Source organism: Triturus cristatus, chromosome 1_2 (assembly GCF_964204655.1).
Source record: "Triturus cristatus chromosome 1_2, aTriCri1.1, whole genome shotgun sequence".
NCBI classification, from domain to species: Eukaryota; Metazoa; Chordata; class Amphibia; order Caudata; family Salamandridae; genus Triturus; species Triturus cristatus.
In genome coordinates, this window is record NC_140580.1 from 515,020,649 (window position 1) to 515,044,641 (window position 23,993).

Genomic DNA, 23,993 nt, shown 5'->3' on the forward strand with positions numbered 1-23,993 from the left:
GACCATGTTGCTCCTGGTCCTCTTTGTGGGCAGTCTCGGGACAAAAAACACTTAGTTGTATTATTGCCAATGGCAGTGTTTGCGCAATGAAAAAAATAATGAATTTAAAATGATTGCTAGCCAAAGTATCACTTTGAAAGATGTACTCCTTAATTTTAAAATTCCATGGGGGGAGAAGGGGGAAATAAGGCAGGAAGTGAGTTTAGCAACTGAAACTTCTATACAAGTGAGATAAATCTCAGATATTTAGTGATACACTCAGGCTCATCATTATTTATATAGTTCATACATATAAAGTCTCCTTGAGATTTACCCACAAATTGGCTTCCATCGTACAAAAAGAAACAACAATTATGCAAATCTTAATTTGTGGACTTGAGGAAAACTAATCCACCTTTCTAAGCTTCCTTCTCAAAGCATTCTGTCACTTTGGGTATATGGGTATTGACCACTTTCTGGGGCTTGGCAATAGGACTAAACCATGGAGCCAATATTGGGCAACAAAATCCACAGGGTTGTACCACCTTCTTTCTTTAGAACCATTATTTTAAAAATCAAGTACTCAACAATTCATTGTAATAAAAATGTTTCATGTTGGGCAAAGGCTAAGAAAGGATTAGGATAACAAAGAATAGGGGAAGGAGAATAATTTAAAGGTAGAGGAGAAAGCTGGGTAAGGAAGAGGTTGCTGCCACAATAAGAGAAAACAGAGGAAAAGGAAAGAAGTTAGGACAAGTGCAAAAAAGGGTAATAAAAAAGGGCATACTGTATAAGAAACAGGTTAAATGAATTATTGGTAAAAGAAGAGTAAATAAACATGGCTTACCAGCACTGAGCACCTTCAGGCATGGGGAAGGTGGCACTGTGGGATTGCTTCCCCTGTCCATAGCCCTGGTCTCTTTTAGTTGTCCTGAAAGGAGAAAAGACAAAGATACTGATTGGTAGTCCTATCCAAAATAGTATGCTTTTCAAAATGTACAGGCAACCAAATCTACTGCTTTTTTAACCAGTCTTATCCCCTTCACTTTAACGTCTGTCCTAATATGAGTACCCTGTCCTACAAATAAATTAAATATGATATTTCTCCTCCCCTACTTTCATACATATTTGCTAGCTATTGTCACTCTAAAGCTATCAGAAAAGTTGCAAAGATTCCACCACAGAGAGACCGGGACTCTGCAGCAACAGAGGAGACATGGTGAGCCGCACCACCTTGAGACCTTCCATCTTTCCTCTTCACTTACCACAAATCAACCTAAACATAAGCATACCTGGCTTCTAAGCTACCTGCTGCCACCCAAGATGACCTTCCATTAACTCTTCAAAAGATTGTTTTAAATTCCAACTTGGGGCATGACTCAACATTCAATCCTGACATATTTTTTAATATGACCCACTAGTCTCTCTGGACCAGATGCACTGCACTCCCTAACCAAACAGTCTAAAAAAAACTAATTGTGTGAAGCATTTCATTTTTTTAAATATATGTACAAAATGAATAATTACCTGCATAACACTGTATAAATTTGTGCACGTATAAATATATAATATATAAAAGATAAAAAGATAAAAATATAATATATATATGTGTGTGTGTGTGTATTATTTATTTATTTACCCAATTGCGGTCACCACCGCTTATTTATAGTTGGGATTGTGTATCCATAGGAAATACATTTCTTGTTTTCAACTTAAAAAAATGCTCTTCCTTAGTTTTAGGGTGATCTGTCAAGTGGGGGCCGACAAAAAAGGCGGTCCCAAAACGCATTTTCTCCATTCATTTTCCGATTGGAACTTTAGACACAGCTACAGCCTAAACCACTGAACGAATTTACATCAGATTTGGCAGAAAGCTAGATCTAGGTCCAGAAATAGTGCTTTTTGTGGTTTGGTGTAATTAAGTATAAAATAACTTTGTATATCTAGAGACAAGGAGGCTCTGTGGGTCCCGATAGATCTCAAACTGAGATCTGATCGGCTGCCACCACCTCAATTAGGAAGTGGTGGCAGTCCTCTCAGAACTTGGGACTCGGTCTGAGTCCTGAAAAAAAGGTAAAATAAAGAAACAAGGGAGCAGGGTAGGAATACCCTGACCCCCTAGATGTGGTAGTGGGGTCTCAAAGGGGCCCTGCCTGAGGCCCAACATTTTTTTTTTTTGCCGCAAATTCGAAGAATCTGCAGGTCAGCAGCAAAATTGAAAAAAAGAGTGTGGTCTTCTGTTTGTTTTTTCTTAAAGCCTGCTCTCCCCCCACGGGGGGAACAAATATATCACTTTTAGTAGGCCTGGGTGGAGCTCGTGGAGGTTCACTCCACAGACTGCCATGGAGTTGCTGAAATACTCTGCCAAATTCTGAAGTAGTTCCCTGTGCAGGCAGAGTATTGTTCGGCCACTGCTAGCCTATACTGGATCTCAGCCGGAGCCCCCACTGTGCATTACTGATCACTTTTATGTGAGCTGCTGGCGATGTAGAGCTAATGTGTGCAATATTACAGTACCTGGTACGGCATGGAAGACTCCAAATTATTTATTCATTCATAGGTTGCTTGTAGCACTGTATTTCCAAAGTGCTGGTCTAACCAGGAAATTAAAAGAGATCCAAAACGTGATGAGCATCAACAGATGTGTGATTCGGCTGTATGTGTAGGGAGACGGAAGAAGATTCTCTGGTTGTCAGTGTGCACCCACGCCTGAAGCATGGCTGACAGAGGATAGCCATTGTCAGCGCCTGTCCCGAAGGCCGCCAGGTACCTTCTACTGTCATTCTGCATTCCCTGCCCCTGACATCACAAACAGAGCCAGGAATGGGCAATTGAGGACAGGACCAGCCTGGAACATGGCGACATGCCAGCCAGGGTCCGGTTGAGCATAAGTCCACCTCAGCACAAAGCTCCGAAAGCTTCCACTTTAAGATGACGCGGTCCATCACAGACCCCTACAGTTCTCTTAAGTCCTGGTTTCTTAGAATTGTGATGTCACTAACCACAGTGTTCATCATGGCCTCCTATGTGGTTTTGTCACCGAGACCCCATATCCTCCTGTCTGATCATTGTCTCCACAGAGGGTTGAATCGTTTTGCATAAAAGTGATGATTAAGTGTGTCTAGTTAATGAGGTAAGATTAGGTTCCTTTAGGAAATGGCACCACCACCTTGGTCCACATCTTCATGGGCAGTGTTTTCAAGGGTTTTAAGCTATACATCAGTGCTACAGGCTGTGCTTTCAAATTAGTCAAGTGTGTGCAAACCAAAACTGCAATGCCCAGAATGCATTAATTTGTAAATTGAAGGCCAGACTGGAAAGTGTGTTGGCTGTATATCAGAGTGAGGTGGCCACCGCATAGGTAAATCAGGGGGCACAGAAGCAGAGTAAGTGTGAGGGATGGTTGCACCTGTAGAAGATCACACATGAAGCATGTAGACACTGAAAGCAGGGATTCATCAACAGCAAGTGCACGTAGGAGGCACACAATGGTGGCTGAATCTTACCCTTGAAGGCAGAGGATCATATCTGACCAGGACTAGGTGAAAAGCATGAGGGCTGCAAGGACACAGGTGGGCCTCACCTCAAGCGGTGAGGGTGCTCTGCCATAACATTAAGGCAAGTGCCCCCGGCAAGAACTTGGCACTTAGTAGCAACACAAGCGTGTGCATTGTGCTCTCATATTACATGGATTATAGGTAAAGGCAGCCACTCCCATCAATGAGGGGCTCACACACTGTTCAGTAAGGTACTTTGTTCCACCAGCATTGAGGAAGCCTCAAGCATTGAGCCCGACAACGTTGGTTGCACTTCCTGTTTTGAACTGTTGGTGAGGAAATGGTGCCTCCTATTATGGACATCAGTGAATCCAATGCCAGGCTCTTCATTCTGGTCACAGTGAGTGTGACTTTGGCTGGCTTGATGCTCTCTGTACAATTGTGGTGTTTACTTTGTACCATATCCATTACACTGACCCAGAAGCCTCAGACGTTTCACCTGTCTTAGCTGCCATCACCTGCCTGAGCATTTTCTGCTTGGGTTGCTGTTATTGGTGGCAGGCTACATTGGCAGCCGAAAGTGAGCAGCCAGCACTGAGATCCGGCAAGTTGAGCTGCCCACACACAAACACAATAGGGGACTCCCAGCTAGGGTGAGCGCCACTAAAACTCCGCTACATGGCAGTGGGTGAGTTTTTGCTGAACTCCGCGCTCCAAGCAGTGCACGGAGTGTCAAAACTCCACGTATGCCGCCGGCGGAGTGGAGTCCACCGCCTTGCTCAATTATTCACCAATTTCCTTCTCCGTGCAGATTGCTCTATGTGTCCCTTCCCTTTGAGAGAATTGTTCTCAGTTATATTGAGCTTGAGCATTTGTCGAAGGAGTAGTTTTTGTTAGAGTTATTTTTTCAGGTAGCAATGAAGTTTGAGGCAAGGTTGGAGTCAGGGTGATAGTCAGTGTTTCTTTACAACATTCTGCCCCTATCCTTCTCTTTCTCATTTGCCAACTTTTTTTTCACCCTTGATTCCTCCAGAAAGCCTAGGAAGGGGTGAGTGGGCTTAGCCCCTAATGGGGATTCCATTGGCATCCCTGGCACATGTAGTTGGTTTTCTAACACCAGAATGGGACTGGACTCTCCTGGTGGTAGAGAAGTGTGAACTTTCTCCATGTCATGAATATTGATAGTGGCCTTCGTGGTGTAAGGGGAAGCCCATCAAGTGTGGCCCTTCAAGGCTTGTTTTAGATCTTTTATCCATGTAATCAAGTCTGGTGGAGTTGTTGCTGTGCACAGTTCATGAGACAAGACACAATGGGGTTCTCATGGTCATCTTTTTCACCCACTTGATGACTGAGGGAAAACCGGTCTAGGATACACTTTTGTTTCTGGGAGCGGGTGAGCTCCCTCTTCAGTAATAGGGCTCCTGGAGGCTAGAGCAATTATAAACCTAATGGATTAGGTTGAAATGGATGATGTAGATGTTTCCCTCCCACCTTTATATTTCTTTTCCCCTTCCCTTTCTTTCTTCCTTTTCTTTCTTCATATACCAGATGCAGGTGTAGAGGATTGACCATGAATTACAAAAGGAGTAAGAGCCATGTGCCAGCACTAACCGGAAAGAAAAAGGCTAGTTGAAGCTATCAAAAACTATTCAGAGACTGGTAGATAACCAGTCACTTTAGACTTAACCTAGGTATATATGTACAGTGGACTAGTACAGCTGATGCAACTTGAATGAGGTTTCATGCAAGAGATCATTATTATTTAAATTGTTGCTAATATTATTTGACTTCTGTTAAAACCATTAATTAATAAAAATGTGTATTTATGGTATATTTGTGCATTTTCCTCTTCTCTTCCACTCTTCATCACTGCCACCTAACCCCCGGAGAATAGAACAGCCTCGCCAACCATACAGCCCGGGTCTGGGTCTAGGTCCAATCCACCATGGGACTGCCATTGTGAAGCTCTGAATGGGACCGTCGCAGGGAGAGTCATGACCTGCAGAAAGAAACCACTACATGCACCATCTCTGCAAGCCTTCCTCACTGTGTTTGTTTTCAGAACTTTTCATCTAGAAAGGGCAATGGGTTAAAATTACATATGCTTCCAAAGCAGCAAAAGGGGAAATGTGTTCTAATATCTTATAAGGGTTGATCAAATTCTGAATAATACTACAAAGTTGAGCGACAAAAGGCTTGACCCATGAGCTCTTTGGCTGTATAGGGCAGCATCAAGAAAGGAGGATAATACTTCTAGGAAAAACAATTTTGCCTAGTTGGATAGAGAAAGCGGTGCATTTGGTGTTTGGTGGAAGTGATGGAGAGGAAGACATGAAAATGTGCAAAGTGAGGAATCTATGCATGGAGGAGATGGTGTATCAGGACACACTGTGGAGGAGTGTAGCTCTGTTGAGCAATACTTTGAGAAATCGCAGAGTCTAGGGATTTTAATTGGAATACGAGCTCAAAACGGCCAATTTTCCACATCTGCAAATCCCCTTTGGCCTAAAAAAAGACTTTCAATTTTGTTTTTTTTCAATCATGATGGGAAAATTGCACTTTTATATGGTTAAATTGATCATATATGTGCAAACATTTAAGAAGTGTGTCCACAGCGTTTAATACAACTATTACTATATGTGTTTTCTAAACACCCGTGTGTACTGTCTGCTATTAGTTCTCTCACCATTGGCGCATTAGTGTACAGTATATGTTCACCTTTCCAAAACATACATCTTATTTGATTCCTAGATACATCTAAAATGCCTGACTCTTCTAAAGTTTGTTTAGTGAAAAGACGTCGAATGCCTTCAATCCTGCTAGAGTATGAGGCAGCTTCGCCCACACGTTTCTCATTACTAGCTGTTATCTCTGGGACAGGCTGAGTCCACTTGCTAAGAACCTCTATTTTCATGGTTTTGTGGTTCTGTTTATATCCATTACCGCTTTTTTCCAGCTTTCGGCGTTTATCTTTTATTAAATCTTTCCATCTGCCACTAGCCGCATGAACACGTCTTGTTCCACAGGTTGACCAGTAACTAACCATCTGTTTAGTAGAAGCTCCACTCAAGAAGTGTTATAAAGCTACTGTCTGTCTTGACTCCCCAAATGGAGCGAAGTTTCTCCATTGTTGAGAGAAAGATAGTTCCAGTATGTGTGCTAGCCGGTACCTAAAACAGAAATTAAATAGATTTTCCCTTTTTTTTTTCTTCTTCCTTCCAATATTAAATAATATTTCTAATAATCTTGCAGTGGTGTTGCCGTTTCAATAACAAAGGGGGTTTGTAGCATTGTATTTGATGTGCCAAAAAACCTTTACCAGACATTAACATGGGAGTTCAAAAAGATAAACAAACCACCAGCAGTATACAAAGAGCTAGGGTAATATATTAATTTTTTTAATTAACTTCACTTGAACAAGGTTAGTAGAGGCCTTATTAGAAAATCAGAGTTCTAATTCGAAGCTGTAAGCAGTAGAAATAATGACAGCAAAAAAAAAAAATGCAAAGAAGCAAGAGCATGGATTGTCTTCTCAGTGAGAGGGAATGATCAAACAGAGACACAATAAAACTGTATTATTTATTCATGAAGGGAAGAACAATTCACAAATATCAAACCAAATATTGGCAACAGTACATTTTTGCAGATGCTGTGCAGCATCGGACAGAATAAAAAAGGGGAACGTGTGTGCATGCCTACTCACATAATCAAGAAAGATGCAGTAAATATAAACAAAATGTAATGCTATTAGTGCAGAAGCGCTTTTTAAAGACAGCGGCCTGGCAAAAAGGTGCTGATTGGTTTTCCCAAAAAATATTAAAATATGAAAGGACAGCAGATGTTGGGGGGCAACGGGTGGCGTGAAGCATTAGGGGGTGGGCGGGGGAAATAAAAATAAAGCTTGGTGAGAAGAGAGGAAAAGCAGTATATGAGGGATAAAACAACATAGGGAGCGGGGGAGAAGTGCACAGGAAAGAGAGCAACACAAAGTGCTGGGCTGGGTATTGGACATGGGAGAAGGACACTAAATGGAAACCTGGAAGACACAAGCACTCTGAGTGTTTACTTAAAAAGAAAAAGCAGGTCCTTAAATGCGAGTAGTGGAAAGATAGAAACCAGCCAGTCGAAATTAGGGTAACACGGCTGTGGTCCAGCAGCGAGAAAAACACAGGAATAGGAGGGAAATGAATAAGGAGCAAGCAAATGAGTGACAATACATCAAACCAATTGTAAGTAATTTGTTGAAAGTAAAATGTCAAATCCAGTGCTTAGAGGTGCAGTGGGTGCATCAAATAACCAATCTTGCAGCTCTGGTTTGTTGATTTCCAATCCCCAGTCAGGGGGTCGTCTATGGGAGTGGTTACCTAAAAACAATGTGCAAATGGAGGACTGGTCTTGCTTGCCAGCATCATTGGCAAAGGTGCCCCGTGGAGACAGTAATTGAACAACCGGAGCTACTGAAGATAATATAAATGAAATAAGTCTATGCTCCTGGAATGTCCACGGTCTGCATCATTTATTGTCTGATCCAGATACGATATCATTTTTAAATTCATTTGCATTTTTATGATTCCAAGAAACATGATGTGAACAAATGACTCCTTTGTCCGGATTTAATGAATATAGTATTTCGGCAGTAAAAACCAATAAATTTGGCCGTGCAAAATGTGGATTGTCATGTTATATCGCGGCTAATTTAAACCTAGCTGTGGAAGTGGTAGATTTCAATTTGGGTTGGTTACAATGCCTTGTGGTAAATACCTCTGAGTTAAGGTTAGTTTTTCTTACTGTGTACCTGAGTGCTAGTAAAAATAAGTCTGCACAGCTGTATATCCTTCTGTATGTACTGAGTGATTTTAATTTGCAATTATTTCGGTATTCAGAATCTAACTATAAACCAGGAGGTTTAGCTAAGGATTGCTGTGACATTCTGGTGCCAATTACGATCCGGCAAAAACCGGGTACGAACCGTCGGACGGAGGCTTTTTTCCGTCCGACTCGTACCCGGTCGTAAAACTTTACAAACATGCAAGTACGATTCGCACGGAAACACCATTTCCGTACGAGTCGTTCAAAACACCGACCGACGAAAAGATACATACAAATGGGATCCGGGGAAAGAGCCGAAGTGACGTCAGGACGCCCTCAGGCCGCGTTTCACAACCCAGGAAGTACGATTCGAACCGACAGCAGTCCGGACGGCAATATTTTTACGCACCCAAAAAGTGCCGGAAAAGCGAAGTACGGCGCGAAACGACCAGAGTAGGTGGCCCAGTAAGCGCCGTACCCCCCCCAGCCCCCGCATGTACGCGCTGTACCCCCCCAGCCCCCGCATGTACGCGCCGTACCCCCCCAGCCCCCGCATGTACGTGCCGTACCCCCCCAGCCCCCGCATGTACGCGCCATACCCCCAGCCCCCGCATGTACGCGCCGTACCCCCCAGCCCCCGCATGTACGCGCCGTACCCCCCCCAGCCCCCGCATGTACGTGCCGTACCCCCCCGTGTATGTACACCCGAGTACGTGTCGAACCCCCCGTGTATGTACACCCGTGTACGTGTCGAACCCCCCGTGTATGTACACCCGTGTACGTGTCGAACCCCCCGTGTATGTACACCCGTGTACGTGTCGAACTGTACGTGTTGCACCCCCCCTGTGTATGTACACCCGAGTACGTGTCGAACCCCCCCGTGTATGTACACCCGAGTACATGTCGAACCCCCCGTGTATGTACACCCGAGTACGTGTCGAACCCCCCGTGTATGTACACCCGAGTACGTGTCGAACCCCCCGTGTATGTACACCCGTGTACGTGTCGAACTGTACGTGTCGAACCCCCCCGTGTATGTACACCCGTGTACGTGTCGAACTGTACGTGTCGAACCCCCCGTGTATGTACACCCGAGTACGTGTCGAACCCCCCGTGTATGCACACCCGTGTACGTGTCGAACCCCCCGTGTATGTACACCCGTGTACGTGTCGAACTGTACGTGTCGAACCCCCCCGTGTATGTACACCCGAGTACGTGTCGAACCCCCCGTGTATGTACACTCGAGTACATGTCGAACCCCCCCGTGTATGTACACCCGAGTACGTGTCGAACCCCCCCGTGTATGTACACCCGAGTACGTGTCGAACCCCCCGTGTATGTACACCCGTGTACGTGTCGAACTGTACGTGTCGAACCCCCCGTGTATGTACACCCGTGTACGTGTCGAACTGTACGTGTCGAACCCCCCGGTGTATGTACACCCGAGTACGTGTCGAACCCCCCGTGTATGTACACCCGAGTACGTGTCGAACCCCCCCGTGTATGTACACCCGAGTACGTGTCGAACCCCCCGTGTATGTACACCCGTGTACGTGTCGAACTGTACGTGTTGAACCCCCTGTGTATGTACACCCGTGTACGTTCGAGTCATACCCCCACCCGTGTATGTACGGTGCGTACCCGCTGGGGGTACGCACCGTACATACACGGGTGGGGGTACGACTCGAACGTACACGGGTGTACATACACGGGGGGGTTCGACACGTACACGGGTGTGTACATATAAGAATAAGGACAAGAATAACGCAGTGGCGAAACACATGGAAATCCACCACAACAGTAATTGGAAGTCTCTAAGTTCTTATGGAATAGAAACGATCCCTATTAATGCACGAGGAGGAAATCGGGAGAAACTACTGCAGCAGAAGGAATCAAGGCACATCATAAATTTCAGGAGCATGACACCGTTTGGTCTGAACCAGTCGGAAGACCTGTACATACATCTTTAATGAGGAAAGAATTTCACAATCATGTGGAACCACAAGGATGGACTCTATGTAATATAATTCTTGGTTTAAATTTTTGACCTTTTTGTTTTAGAGGATTGAACTCATGTGATTTGTCTCTTGCCATGAACAAACGTAAAAATCCATGGAAGCATTTGACATAGATCAAGTGTGAAAGGCCAATTAGGGCCCTTAAATATGAAATATGTGGGTCTGCCCACTAGAGGGCATGATTTGAATGTTTTAAAATGAGACATCACAATGAGCGCAAGAAAATTGAGCTCCGCTCACAAAATGATATACATAGATTCCAATGTGGTCAAGGGTTAAAATCGTCATTGTTTGATGTGGTTATTTGTTTACTTATTTGTAAGCCAACTCATAAAATAAGTTTCAATATATTAAAGGGGACTACATCTCCCAGAAGTCTGGGATTGGAAACCCCAGAACTCACAGGAAATGAAGTCCTGATATTTCCTGTTGCTATACTTGTTTAAATGTAAACGTTTCTTTGAATGGTAACAACCGTGACCAAGTTAACAGAAGTTAACGAAACGCGTTGGTTGGTTTACGTTGGATTTATGGACTGAAGTGAACTGATAATAAATGGAGTATTGAATAACAAAAATACCGCTGGAGTGCGACCCTATTCTTTCTTCAAATTGGAGAAAATTGCGTTTGATATTTAGCGGTTTGGTTCTACCGCAAGGGTGACGCACCTTCAATGAGCGCCAGGATTGCCGGGACTTCTTGAACCGTTTTCGGATGCATATATATATATATATATCTTTTTTTACTAAAAAAAACCAAGTGACATTACAGTTAGGAACAGTAATAATATCTTACTTTATATTAAAGAAAAAAATCTTGGAAATTTACTGAAAAAGACAGGTTGAAGGGTCATTATAGTTAGATGAAATGTCAGTTAAACTAACAAAACCACTGAAATTCAACTGTTATAGTCATTTCAAGTAACTATAATCGTGCTCTAAAGTAGCTATGACTCTCCCCCTGCCATGCAGAGTGTTGTGATCAATTATGTCATTTCAAATGTCATTAGGGAACTGATCAATGTAGTCATTGGACATGCCGTGAGTGATGTAATAAGTGAGGGTGCAAGCAGTGCATGGGGTGGGTGGAGGGCCTGGCCACAGCCCCCCCTGCAGACGGTGAACCCCCACCCGCAATGTCAACTGTCATGTAATAATAGAAAGGGTTTTATTTTATGTAACACCAAAATATAAAAAATGGGTCTTTTGGCTTTATCAAGGGGGAATGTATATCAACATGTATAATGCTGGCTTATTGGCTTTGTCAATAAATCAACACAGTAAGTTGTCGATAACTATAATCCAATGTACTTCCATGCATATACATGGCAATGATTAATAATACTTAATTGCCACATAATGAAGCAGTTTTCTTCAAAACAACCATAAACATATATTGAGTCTATCTTTAACATTCTTCAAGTCATGAACTAATCACACCCCTCCCCCTGCACTCCAGAAGAAGAGCATGCAGCTTTAGCTCAGAGTGCTTTTAATAATAATGGTCAGCTTTCCTGGGGTCATGCATTTAATGACCCTGAAGACTTGGAGGTTTTTTTAATTTCCCAGTGGCGGCTATTTTTAAAAATGGTGAGGCGGTTGGCAGCCTGATACTGAAAAGACTCACCCATGCTGCTTGTCTCTCCTTCTCTGAGTCCCGGGTGATGAACAGGATGGTGGTTCACGACTTCCTGGTGTTCCAACATCAATCCTGGAGCTGCTCTTCTGCTGTTTTCAGCATGAGCACAGCTTCAAGTTTGGTTGGAACAGGCTCACCCAGCACTAATTTTGAGGCTGGCGGCCTTTGCCAGCAATCCTTCGGCTGTTTCACAGCACTGGGATTGCTGGGTTTACAGCACGCATGTTGGATTGGCCGACTGTAGACTGTGTGCCTGTCTGACGTGCGCACTGGCAGCAGTCATCATACTACTATTGCAGCCGTGTCCCACCCTCACAAACATCCACATGGGCTGGCACTGCAGCACACAGAATAATAAAATGGTCATGAGGATTTTATTAATCTGTGTGTTTACCTTTAGCGCTTGCTGCAGGTGTTGTGATGCTCCTCAGCACATTATGAGGAACCACCACTGCAATTTCCTGGCAGGCTGCTGTGCTCTCTGCAGCCCCTGAAACAATTTTATAACATGTTGGTTGTGCTCTGGCCGATTGGGACACCATCAAACAGGGAAAAATATGCAAATCGGCCCTTGATGGGCATTTTGGGGAACTCCTGGGTGGGAGCAGTAAATAATAAATGAGCAGCTCCTACTGCCCCTTTATTCATTTTAAAAAACAATATATTTTGGGTGTTCCAGTCCTACCAGGGACATTAACAGTTTATTTATAGTTGGGGTAAGCAGAGGGAGGCCCAAGAGCCCCACAGCTCCTTCAAGCTCACCAGCTAGCACACATCTTGGATACCAGCAGGAACCAAACCTTTTAATTGATTTATTTTTGGTTTATGGCAGTATGAAGAGCCCACTCTTGTGATGCTGTATTTGTTTTTGTTTTTTATGATAGGTGCCCCGGTCCCAGCAGGGGCACCCACAGCATCTTTCTCTCTTATAGCCACGGGAGAGGAGAGGTCCATGGACCCTACAGACCTGCCGACTCCCTGCCAGTACCCAGCTAGGCGACAGCAAAGCTATGTTCCCTGCTAGCAAGAGTGCAGCCAAGGAGTTGAAGTTCTCCCTCAAAGGGATCCCCAGGACACTCCTGCATCAAGGCCCCTTTAAATGGGCTCCCTGGGCCACTTGATAGCTTGGAGAGGGTGACACTCACATCCCTCCTCCAGCCAGAAATGCTTAGGCCCTAGGGGCTGGGGTCCTCAGGGCCCAAGTCTTAAATGAGGGTCCATGTCTCCTCACCCCAAAAAAACTTTGGCCCCAGGGATGGGTCCCAGTGCTCTTCCACAGATCATCGTTGCTGTAGCCATGAAAAAATGGTCATTGCTTAAATTTCACTTTGGCGCTTTCCACCGGCTCTCGTTGCTGTAGCATGAAGTGCAGGTTTTGCATTGCCTACAGTGCAAAGTGCGGGTCTCACTGGAACTTCACGTTGGTGGTTGTTGCAGTCAGCAGTGTTTGGGCACAAATGGGTCCATTCACGGTGACGAAGAGTCCAAACTTCAGAATGTTCACTTTTTTGTGGGGGACCTCTTACTGATACCGACCACTCCAGCAGAGGTCAGCATCAGGGCTCAGGCACGTCCAGGCAGGTCCAGTTGGTAATGACAGTTGCAGGGAGACCTCTAGAAGCTTGCTGTGAACCTGTAGCTCACACAGGAGTTCAGCCAGCTGACCCTTGGATTCACTCCAGGTAGCTTGAGATCAAGATAAACAAGTCCAATATTCCTTTTTCAGACAGCAAGGCAGTCCTTCAAACAGCAGGGCAATCCTTCTTCTGAATCTTTCACAGGTCCTGGAGTTTTCTGATGAGTGGTTATAAAGGTCCTATTGTAACCCCTGGTGCCAGCCTTTGCTTAAGAGAAATCTCTGACCTACCCCCCAAAAATGGTACTGGCCTGTTCCTCCTATTCCCCTGGCTCTGACTTAAAACTGTCTGTGAGGATGTGGCAGGCCTGATGTCAGGTTTGTGTGTGCGTGCTGTGGGCAAGGCCCTTTGACATATAATCAAGGCACGGTACAGTTCCTCCACAGCCATCTTGCCAGGAAGACCCTCTCCCAGCTACACCCAGGTCCCAATGATCACAGTCTGTATTCAATATACATTCTTGATGGGGTAACAATTGACAGGTTCAGGCAGCTGGAAAGTCCAAGAAAGCCTCAGAAACTTAGGGCAGAAAAATGTAAACTTTCTAAAAGTATCATTTTCAAAACTATAAGTTATACAATGTTATAACTTATGAATTGAAATAAGGTAGCTGAGTGTTAAACTATGGGAGAGTGAAAATGACTTTAGGAATTTTTCACTTTCGGGACACGTAAAACTTAAACACACGTTTCCTATTTTTAAATACCATGCACCCTGCCCTATGATCCTTTGGGGCCTACCTTAGTGGTGACTTATACGTTTTAAAAAGGAAGGTTTAGGCCTGTAAAAAGATTTATTTGGGCAGGTTGAAATGATAGTTTGAACCTGCAATACAGCCTGAGACACTTGTGTTGTGTAATTTGCTGGCCCTGGGTACATTTAGTACTATTTACATAGGACTTCAAATCAATCAAATCAGGCTTTATTCGGTTAAAAAGTACAACCATAAAAGTATCCTAAAAGTAAAACATCTTCACATTTCATCGCAGTATATACGTTAAAACACATGGAGATTTGAAAAGTTTCTACAATACATGAGTGTACATAAAACACCTAATACTATAAAAGCATAGAAGCGATCACAGGAGATAAACTGTACATAAAGTGCCACGTACGTTTTATACAATACGGCAACAAAATTATGACCCTGAACATCATTAATCAATATGCATCCTATCTTCTTCATAGACAAGAGCCTTGAGGTGTGAATTGTTTTTTCTTATTCTAATTGCCGTCTGAATGTAGACCGCCACTGCATTACAAACTCTGTCATTATCCAAATTGCAAATAAAATCAAAGGCAATTTTATATGTAAACAATCTTTCCTTTAAAAATAATGGACATAAAATGCTCTTCCTAATATCTCTATAAAAATCACAAAATTAAATGAAGTGCAAAGTTGTCTGATCTGATTTTACATCGCAGCGTCACTTAGGGAGATTTTGTTTCCATTTACCCATTGTTGGAAAAACCATTAAAAAACTTGGCAATACCTATTCTTAATCTTGTGAGATAAAATCTATGTTTCGTATTCGAGACCTGGATTAAATAACATTGTATCCCTGGTCCAATAGGCCTATCGCAGTATGCCTTGGTTAACTGCTTTGAGTTAGCCTCAACTTCCCTAACCATTCCCTTGATTATATAAGTCCGGTTTTTAGATCCTTTTGACTATAATCAAGTATTTGCAAGGGAATTTTAAAACCAATATTCCCAGTGCATTCTTTTAAAAGATTATTAATATACGTCAGCCAAAGGATTTGTTTACCATACTCAAGGGCAAGGCTATCCTTAATGATATACTGGGTAAATCTTGTACCTTCCTTACACCATATCCCATACCAGACAGTAAGACCTGCTACGCTAATAAAACCATTAATATAAGGTGCAGCCAGCTCTTTGTGCACGCTATATAGAGGAGTAGAGTAGGGGACGGCTAGCAGTCTTCTTAAAAAAATATTTTCTTGAGTCTGAAGGATAACATGGTTAGCCGCTCCCCAAAGCGTAGCACTATAGCAAGTTCCAGTAAGGCAATTACTCTTATCCAGGGTCAAAATTTCCCTGATGGGTTTATTCACCATTTTTTGGAAAAATCCAAAGATTGCCTCTGTAATCCGAGTAAATTTTAATTTCCAATAGCCAATGTGGGGACCCCCTATGTCCATTTGCTGTGAATAACAAGGAATGAATTGCTGCAATAGGAACACTGTTTACATGGTGGGCCCTAATCTTTGCTTTTCCTTTGCCACACACCATTGTAAATATATTTTTCAAATCAAGTACAAGGTCCTTTTTCTGCATATATTCTGCAAATTTCTCAATTAGGCACTGGAGCCCATTAGCGGTTCTGGATAAAAGAACTGTGTCGTACGCATGGAGCAAAGGGGGGACAGCATGTTTACCAACTCTAGGGACATCAGCGTATAACTTTTGCAAACCTTCATCTACTCCATTTATATATAAAGGAAAACAGGAGTGGAGCAAGAACACATCCCTGCCTTATAGCCCGTGTTACTCTAAAACTGGTAGTGCACTCTCCTTCTGTCTCATATCGTACTCTTGTATTCAATCGTTTATATATTTGTGACAGGCATACAATAATGTCATTCGTTGCACCCATGAGAACCAGAGTTTCCCATAATTTCGCATGATTTCTTAAGTCAAAGGCACTTGTGAGGTCAACAAAACATAGATGTAAATAGCCCATTTTTGCAATTGTGCATTTAGTGATTATTAGATGCAGGTTAATACACTGCGCAATTGTCCTTATCTCCCTTCTGAATCCATACTGTGGTTCTGTAAGGATTGAGGATTCTACCCATCAATTTTGATGTTGTGTCGAGAAGGGAAATAGGGCGGTAGCATTTAGCGTCACTTCTGTCGCCCTTCTTAAAAATCGGTACTATAATAATTTCTGTCCAAGTTCTCGGCACCAGACCACCTGCTACAGCATTAAACACTTTTTGTAAAATTGGGGCCCAGAGATCCATATCCGTTTTAAAAATTTCTACTGGGACCCCATTGGGTCCTTATGCCTTCCCATTTGCACATCTATCTAGGGCCAATGTAACCGCATCCAGAGTAATAGGCGCCAGATTGGGGGAGTCAAAAGTAATAAAATCTCTGTTGTCTAATGGTGCTAGGATACCATTAAGATCACTTTTAGCTACCAGTACGGGGATTTCGTTATCTGAGTTAAAGACCTGTCCAATGTACTTTATCCATTCTGAGGGCTGGACCAAGCTCTCAATTTTAACTGCAGAATAATCTTTAAAATAATGGTGGTTAATTGTCTTCCAGAATAGGGGGCCATCCTTTGTATTTACGGCCTGAGTTAATTTTTCCCATGCCTGATCTTGTATATCCCTTTTCCACCTAGTAAGGGTCTGTTTTGAATTGCTATATCACATGCATGGACCTCATAGGCTTCTTTCTCCGTGCAGTTTCTCCGGAGTCTTAGAAACTGTCCAACCGGTAAATTGTCTTTCAGAGCCTTGGGATGAAAACTTTCGTACCGGAGCAGATTTTTCACATCTGTGGGTTTGTAATATACCTCAGTTTTCAGGGATTCATTTTCCAACCAGATTCTTAAATCTAGGAAAGTTATAGAGTCTCTGCTTATCGTCATAGTGAAATTCAGGTATTCATCTCTGGTGCTGAGCTGGCTATGAGGTCCATGCGAGGACACTGACTAAGAAACTGGAATAAAAATCCTAGCCCAATAAACTGATAAAGAAATCCTTCAAAAGGGCAAAGAATAACCCTAGGGCGGCATTATTGGAGAAATACACCAAACCAAAAAATACAAGATTGGTGTGCATGATTACATATGGCACAGAGTCTAACACACTAAAAAAGATAATTTTGCATCACCTTGAACTTAGGATCATTAAAGTTAGAAAAATCCATGTTTGCTTTTAAGAGAGGAAGATCCCTGAAAGATTTGGTGGTGCCCACACGTCCGAAAAAGATGGATGAGGGAAACCGACAGAGGAACACACTGTTGAACCTCCCAGAGGTAGTGGGGCATTTCCCATGCAGAACATGTAATGTGTTTCGCCTAACGAAGGTGAGCAAAGGAAATTCATCTAGGCCTTAAGACCCCCTGGGAACAAAGGAGCTTCTTAAATTGAAACAGCAACAATGTTGTTTATGTCATGACTTGTAAGTGTCAGCTGAGATACATAGGAATGACGACACGTAAAGTAAAGGTACGTCTGAATGAACACCATAGCACCTTCCAATGTGGCAAGACGGTCACTAAAATGATGCGCCATTTCCAAACAACTGGATATGACGAAAACGATTTTTCCTGGTCAGTAATTGAAAAAATGGCAAATACCTGCAGTGACAAATAACTGTTGATACTACAACAGCGGTGGATATACCGCCTTTCCAGCTCAGTCAATGGGCTGAATGAAGATATACCGTGGACAATGCTAACAGATCACAGATAAACCATAAATATGATTTCATGAGAAGCGAAGTTCCAAGATGGATGCCAACACTTCCAGGTTGAAGTGTTGGCAGTTAATCCGATATCAGCATGGGGACTGTCGGATCCTCAGAGGATCTGCGCCTCTAGATATCCAAATTTGGATTTCCTTCAATATCTCCAAAACTACCAAATGAATTTACAACAAATAGCCAAAAGCATGATCTCCAGAACAAAATCTCCCTTTCTGCCAAATTTGGTGTAATTCTGACAAGCAGTTTGGGCTGTAGTCATGTTCAAATCTCCTATTGGAATTAACATGGTAAACACACTTTTTTTTGTTCCACCCCCATCCTTTAAGTCATTTCCAGCTTGAAGGATCAACCCAAAACTTTTCTTGCACTACTAGAATCACAACACACTTTTTGGGAAAAAAGTGTGTGTCACCAAGTAGTTGCATGTTTAGAAGAAAAAAAATAATTGTTTCCATATAAGTACTAGACATCCAAAATATTGATGTGGAGAAAACCATACTTCTGATACAATTCAGTTATATTTTAAACTGCTTAATAATCCTTCTTTAAAGTGAAATCGATTAACTTTCATGGGTTAAATGTTGGATGACCAGGCCACACAAAACTGTGTATATAGCAAAGTAAAGTTTTAGGGCCTGGTCAATCGGGATTGAAGAAAAAAACAGTCTGCAGCAAATTAAACGAGGACTGCCATGACACATACCACGAATGTACTTCTGGTCAAATACTGCAATGATGAATTAGTGACAGTTCGGTTCTGTTATGTATATTTTTACATTTTGATTTTAACTGTGATCTTAGTCTGTGTTGTGCACGTGAAAACCAATCAATCAATCATTTGTAAAGCGCACTACATACCCGCGAGGGTCTCAAGGTGCTGGGGGGGGGGCGCTACTGATCGAACAGCCAGGTCTTGAGCATCCTCCTGAAGGTCAGCAGGTCTTGGGTCTGTCGTTGGTTTAGTGGGAGGGTGTTCCATGTCTTGGAGGCGAGGTGGGAGAAGAATCTCCCGCCGGTGGTTGTTCTTCGGATGCACGGGTCGGTGGCGAGTGAGAGGTCGGGGGAGCGTAGCTGGCGGTTGGGGATGTACGTCTTTTGAGGTAGGCTGGGCCGGTCTTGTGGAGTGCCTTGTGTGTGTGGATGAGGAGCTTGAAGGATATCCTCTTGCTGACGGGGAGCCAGTGCAGGTCCCTCAGGTGGGGGGTGATGTGGCTGTGGCGTGGTACGTCGAGGATCAGTCGTGCTGAGGTGTTTTGGATGCGTTGTAGTCGTTTGATGAGCTTGGTCGGGGCTCCCACGTAGAGGGCGTTTCCGTAGTCGAGTCTGCTGCTAACGAGGGCCTGGGTGACTGTCTTGTATCTGTTGGGCTCCATCTGTAGATCTTGCGGAGCATGTGGAGGGTGTTGAAGCAGGAGGGGGAGACGGCGTTGACCTGCTTGGTCATTGAGAGTGTTGAGTCGAGGATGATTCCCAGGTTGCGTGCGTGGTCGGTGGGTGTTGGGGCTGCTCCCAGTGCCGTCGGCCATCAGGAGTCGTCCCAGGCTGAAGGGTTGGAGCCGAGGATAAGGACCTCCGTCTTGTCCGAGTTCAGCTTCAGACGGCTGGTCTTCATGCAGTTGGCGACGGCCTTCATTCCTTCGTGGAGGTTGGCTTTGGCGGTGATGGGGTCCTTGGTGAGGGAGAGGATCAGTTGAGTGTTGTCGGCGTAGGAGATTATGTTGAGGTCGTGCTGTCGGGCGACGTGTGCGAGCGGGGCCATGTAAATGTTGAACAGTGTTGGGCTGAGGGAGGATCCCTGGGGTACACCGCAGATGATCTTGGAGGCCTTATTATAGACTTAAACTGTTACCTTGAGCATGAGGTATTCATCATCAGTTCTAATAATTCCCCTAGTATGAATGACTTGTAACGACAAGCCTACCTTTGTTTCAAATAAACCTCTGTATTCTGAACGACTCCTGTTATCTGATTTAAAATTGCTATTATTTATTGATAAATTGATATATTTCGGAATAAAGTCATATTTCCTAGATTGATGTATATAATACAGTAATGTCCCGCCAGCGGATTACATTCAACATTACAAGCAATACTATAGCTATTGGTATATGGTTCAATTTCGTCTTTATTCTAGAGTTAGTCAATTGACAAAAACATATTATGTATTCGTAGCATGTTATTTAGTATTCACTGTGCGAATGCAATAATTTATGTGCATTAGTATTTTATGACTTCTTTAAGTGTTTATGGGTTACCAGTTTTGCTTTTTAGATTAATTATGATGCTATGCTTACAATTACACATGAACTTGGCCATTCAGATCTCCTGTTATGTTCGATTTTTAGGACCACTGCTACTACCATGGAACTGTACAGAGATATCACGATTCTGCAGCTAGCTTCAGCACTTGTTCAGGGCTCAGGTAAGTGCCACAACACTTCCTAAAATGTTATGTCCACACAGCTGGAAACATGTAGCTATGTTGAAAAGTGCAGGCCAAAAGTATGGAACTGAATAATGATTGAGAAACCAAAGAGGTCTCGCAAGGAAAGTAATTTCAAATATATTTGACTCATCCTCTAAATCCCAGAACAACTACTAGTAAACTAACTGTATGAAACAACCTTTCCTTTGCATTGTATGTTGGTGATACTTTCGAGACATTACTGACCTTGTGGACGTTGATGAAGGAATAGTGGGCCATCGGTAATGTGCTTTAAGGTTAGGGAGACACTGATCACATTCATATCAGCCCGATTCACAAAGCATTTTGCGCACCTCAATTGAACTGAGGTGAGCAAAATGTTCACTTCACGCATGAACATTCCTAGGCCAGATACACAGAGTGAGTATTGAAGTATTTTTATTTCCATGTTTAAATACTAGATTTTGCAGAGTGCAAAATATACCTGAGGGGCACCTTAGCCTTGCCTCTGGGAGAAGATTACAATGATTAAAATGTTATGGCTTGTGGTATGCTAAACTGAGAAGCATTTGTTGACAAATCAGGTTTTACGCTTCATATTAATATGAAACTGGACAATTTAAGTACACGCTAAAATATAGACTCAACTTGTGTACGTAATCCACTAGTTTCAACTGCCAGGAAACCTCCTTAATAACACATAAGGTGAGTGATTAACCATACAAGTTACAGGCCAAAATCTATCCCAATTGAATTCCTTTGCTGGGACGAAATGCGTGGGCGGGCTGATAGGACATTTGTTATAAGAAGATTGAAGAATAAACTTTGATTATAGATGTTTAGAGCCAACTGTGTTTGAGTCTAACTGATGGATGAAATAGTAGTTTGAAGGTACTGCAATGGCACAGACAATTGGGACTCTAACACTTCTAGTTGTGATAGTAGGATGAAATATTACACCATATGTTGGTGTTCTTCTCTTTGTTGTGCATTTTTATGTTTTTAATATGAAAATTGTTGAGTGGTCTGCACACATCAGGATGAAGGACATTCTACATAGGTTCTCATTACCATTGGTACGATTTTATGTATGATAATGATCGCACATGATGAAAAACCAACACTAATGTGTACAGAATTGGTAATCCGCGATGATTATTATGAAATGTGCCCCTGAAATGGGGCGTATCATGCATATTCTGGTGCTTACTACACCAAAATCCTTATCTCCGAATATTTATTCAGCATTTCCCCCAGAAAAATATAGGTAGGTTTGACTTGTAGAAACATTTCCTTCCAGCAGATGATATTTTTATCGCACCACAGTGCAAACCAGTGTAACAGAAACCAGAACATACTGATATGTGGCAAGGTAAGTTAGCAATGGCGGTTTCTCTTTTAGGGCGTCGGGGCTCCGCCCCAGGTACATTTTTTACATTTATTAAGAGAGAATAGAGAACATTTTATTTAATAAAACAAATATGTAAGAATAAAAATTACCAAAAGAAGAACACGGGGCACTGTCTCAGTGTCTCTGAGTCTGCCCTACTCACCATTTCCGCCGCAGCTCCGCTGTCACGTCATGTCACGTGACTGATTGCTCCTTTTGCTCCCAGGCGGCCGGGCCCAAAAAAGCCTGCTATGTGTTTGCCGGGCCGACAACATCACAGCCCTGAAGGCTGTGATGTCATCAGCTCAGCAAAGACCTAGCTGGAAGGCCCAGTCTCCACCCCCTGATGGCGTGGAGGTTAAGTTAGCCCCGGGCGTTTTAAATACAAGCCCGAGATCGCTAACTCTCCACGTCAATCAGAGAGTGGAGGAGAGCTTGTCACGGTGTCACCACCCCTACCCAACTCGTCACAGGGCGTGGTGGGACCCACCCTGTGACGAGTTGGGAAAGGGTGTGTCAGCCAAGGAGTCGAATGACCGTCTGCGCAGACTCGATGACGACCTGACTGCTTCCCACGCGTGTGAGTTGGCAGTTGGAGTGGTAGTTGGACGTGGCAGCCATTTTACACTCCAGATGGACTGCATTAGTGGTGAGCCGAGGAGGCAGTCTACTGCTCTGTCCTGAAGAAGCATCGTCGTGACATTATCAGCAGGTAGTCCATGTGGTTGCAGGCGACCAGGTTGCTGTCCGGAGTAGGGCTGTAGAAGGAGGAAGGACTGGACTTGTGAACTCTGTCAGTTCACCACCTAAGGCCCAGGCGGGCATTTTTTAACTTATAGGCCCGCGTTGGCTACGACTTCAACTGTTAGTGTGTGTAATGAACCACGGGGAAATATTTGTCGAAGGAAGCAGCAAAGTAAACAGCCAGGCCCAGGCCAGGCCAGCAAGGAAGCAGCAATACACACAGTATTACCGGCGCAGTTTACTTTGCACGAGGTCTGCCAGGATCTCGAGCATGACTAGGTAGTTAGAAGGCATGAGTGAGGAGGGCCCTAGCGCGTGGCAAGCAATGTAATTCTACCAGGGCCGTCTGACAGTTAGCGAACCTCCCCCTCGGGTGCTGGAATTGGTGCCTTGGGTATCACACATGCCTGTGTTGCTATGGGCCCCTCATGGGCCTGCGAGCCCTGGGTTCCTCACAGAGCTGTTTATTTTTGGCATGTCACTCGTCTTTGGGTCAGTCATCATGTGTCTGAATGTGTCATTTGGGTCCATTACATGTTGTAAAACGTGGTCATTACGAGATTACAAGCAAATGCATTTCACAGGCAAGAGAACCACGGGGAAATATTTACTGTTATTCTCTGATATGGTGGATAACCCTGTGTGCTTCGGAGGCATAATGAACTCAATATATCTCAGTAACCATGTGATTATTGATGCAGTAACTGTATGCGTGGGTCTGTAGAAGTGGACCTCAGCTAGGCCCACCAGTGCAAGGGGTTCGCCCTTCTCTGCACAGAGTCCTCAGACCAATAGGAAGAAGTTGGCACAGAAACTGGAATAGAAAATACAAAGTTTAATAAACCTCATGAGGTGGAACTACATTCACACAGCACCTTTCGGTAATGCATGAAAGTAGCACACCGAACAGAAGGAGCATGGTCCTTTTATACCCACACAGGGGCTCAAAAGAGGGCGGTACAAGTACAGGAGAAGGTTTTATGTACATATAAGGTCATATAGAAATGCACAGTCGACAAGTAGGAGGAGTTAACAGTTTGCCAATGCTAGTAAACACTTCCTGACAGTTACATACTACTAACAGCTGCAAGGACAGCTGAAAACTCACTGGGCATGTGCGAAGGTGGAAGATGCTAAATATAGTTCGTTTCTAGGCAGATTACAAGAGCAGTCAACACTGAGGGAGGACAGAGCACATGGTGAGCACGTGGCAGCACATGGCAAACAAAATGGCTGCCAGAAATACAAAATGGATTCCACAAACTGGACAAGATTGCCTCTAAATACTAGATGGCTTCCGCTAATGCTAAGCCAATCGCTGCCAATTTACAACAGACGACCCTTTTAGCATTAGCTGAAGACATCTGTTCGTCTGGGGTAATCTA

At 43.6% G+C, this 23,993-nt stretch overlaps 1 protein-coding gene across 1 annotated transcript in view; it reads left to right on the top strand.

Moving 5' to 3' along the window:
• Positions 1 to 23,993, top strand: part of ADAM12 (ADAM metallopeptidase domain 12) — a 2,563,649-nt gene that overhangs the window by 1,201,466 nt on the left and 1,338,190 nt on the right. The window contains exon 5 of the mRNA XM_085606237.1: positions 20,395 to 20,471. Within this exon, the coding sequence (XP_085462363.1) occupies positions 20,395 to 20,471 (77 nt within the window). The remainder of the gene's footprint in view (positions 1 to 20,394; positions 20,472 to 23,993) is intronic.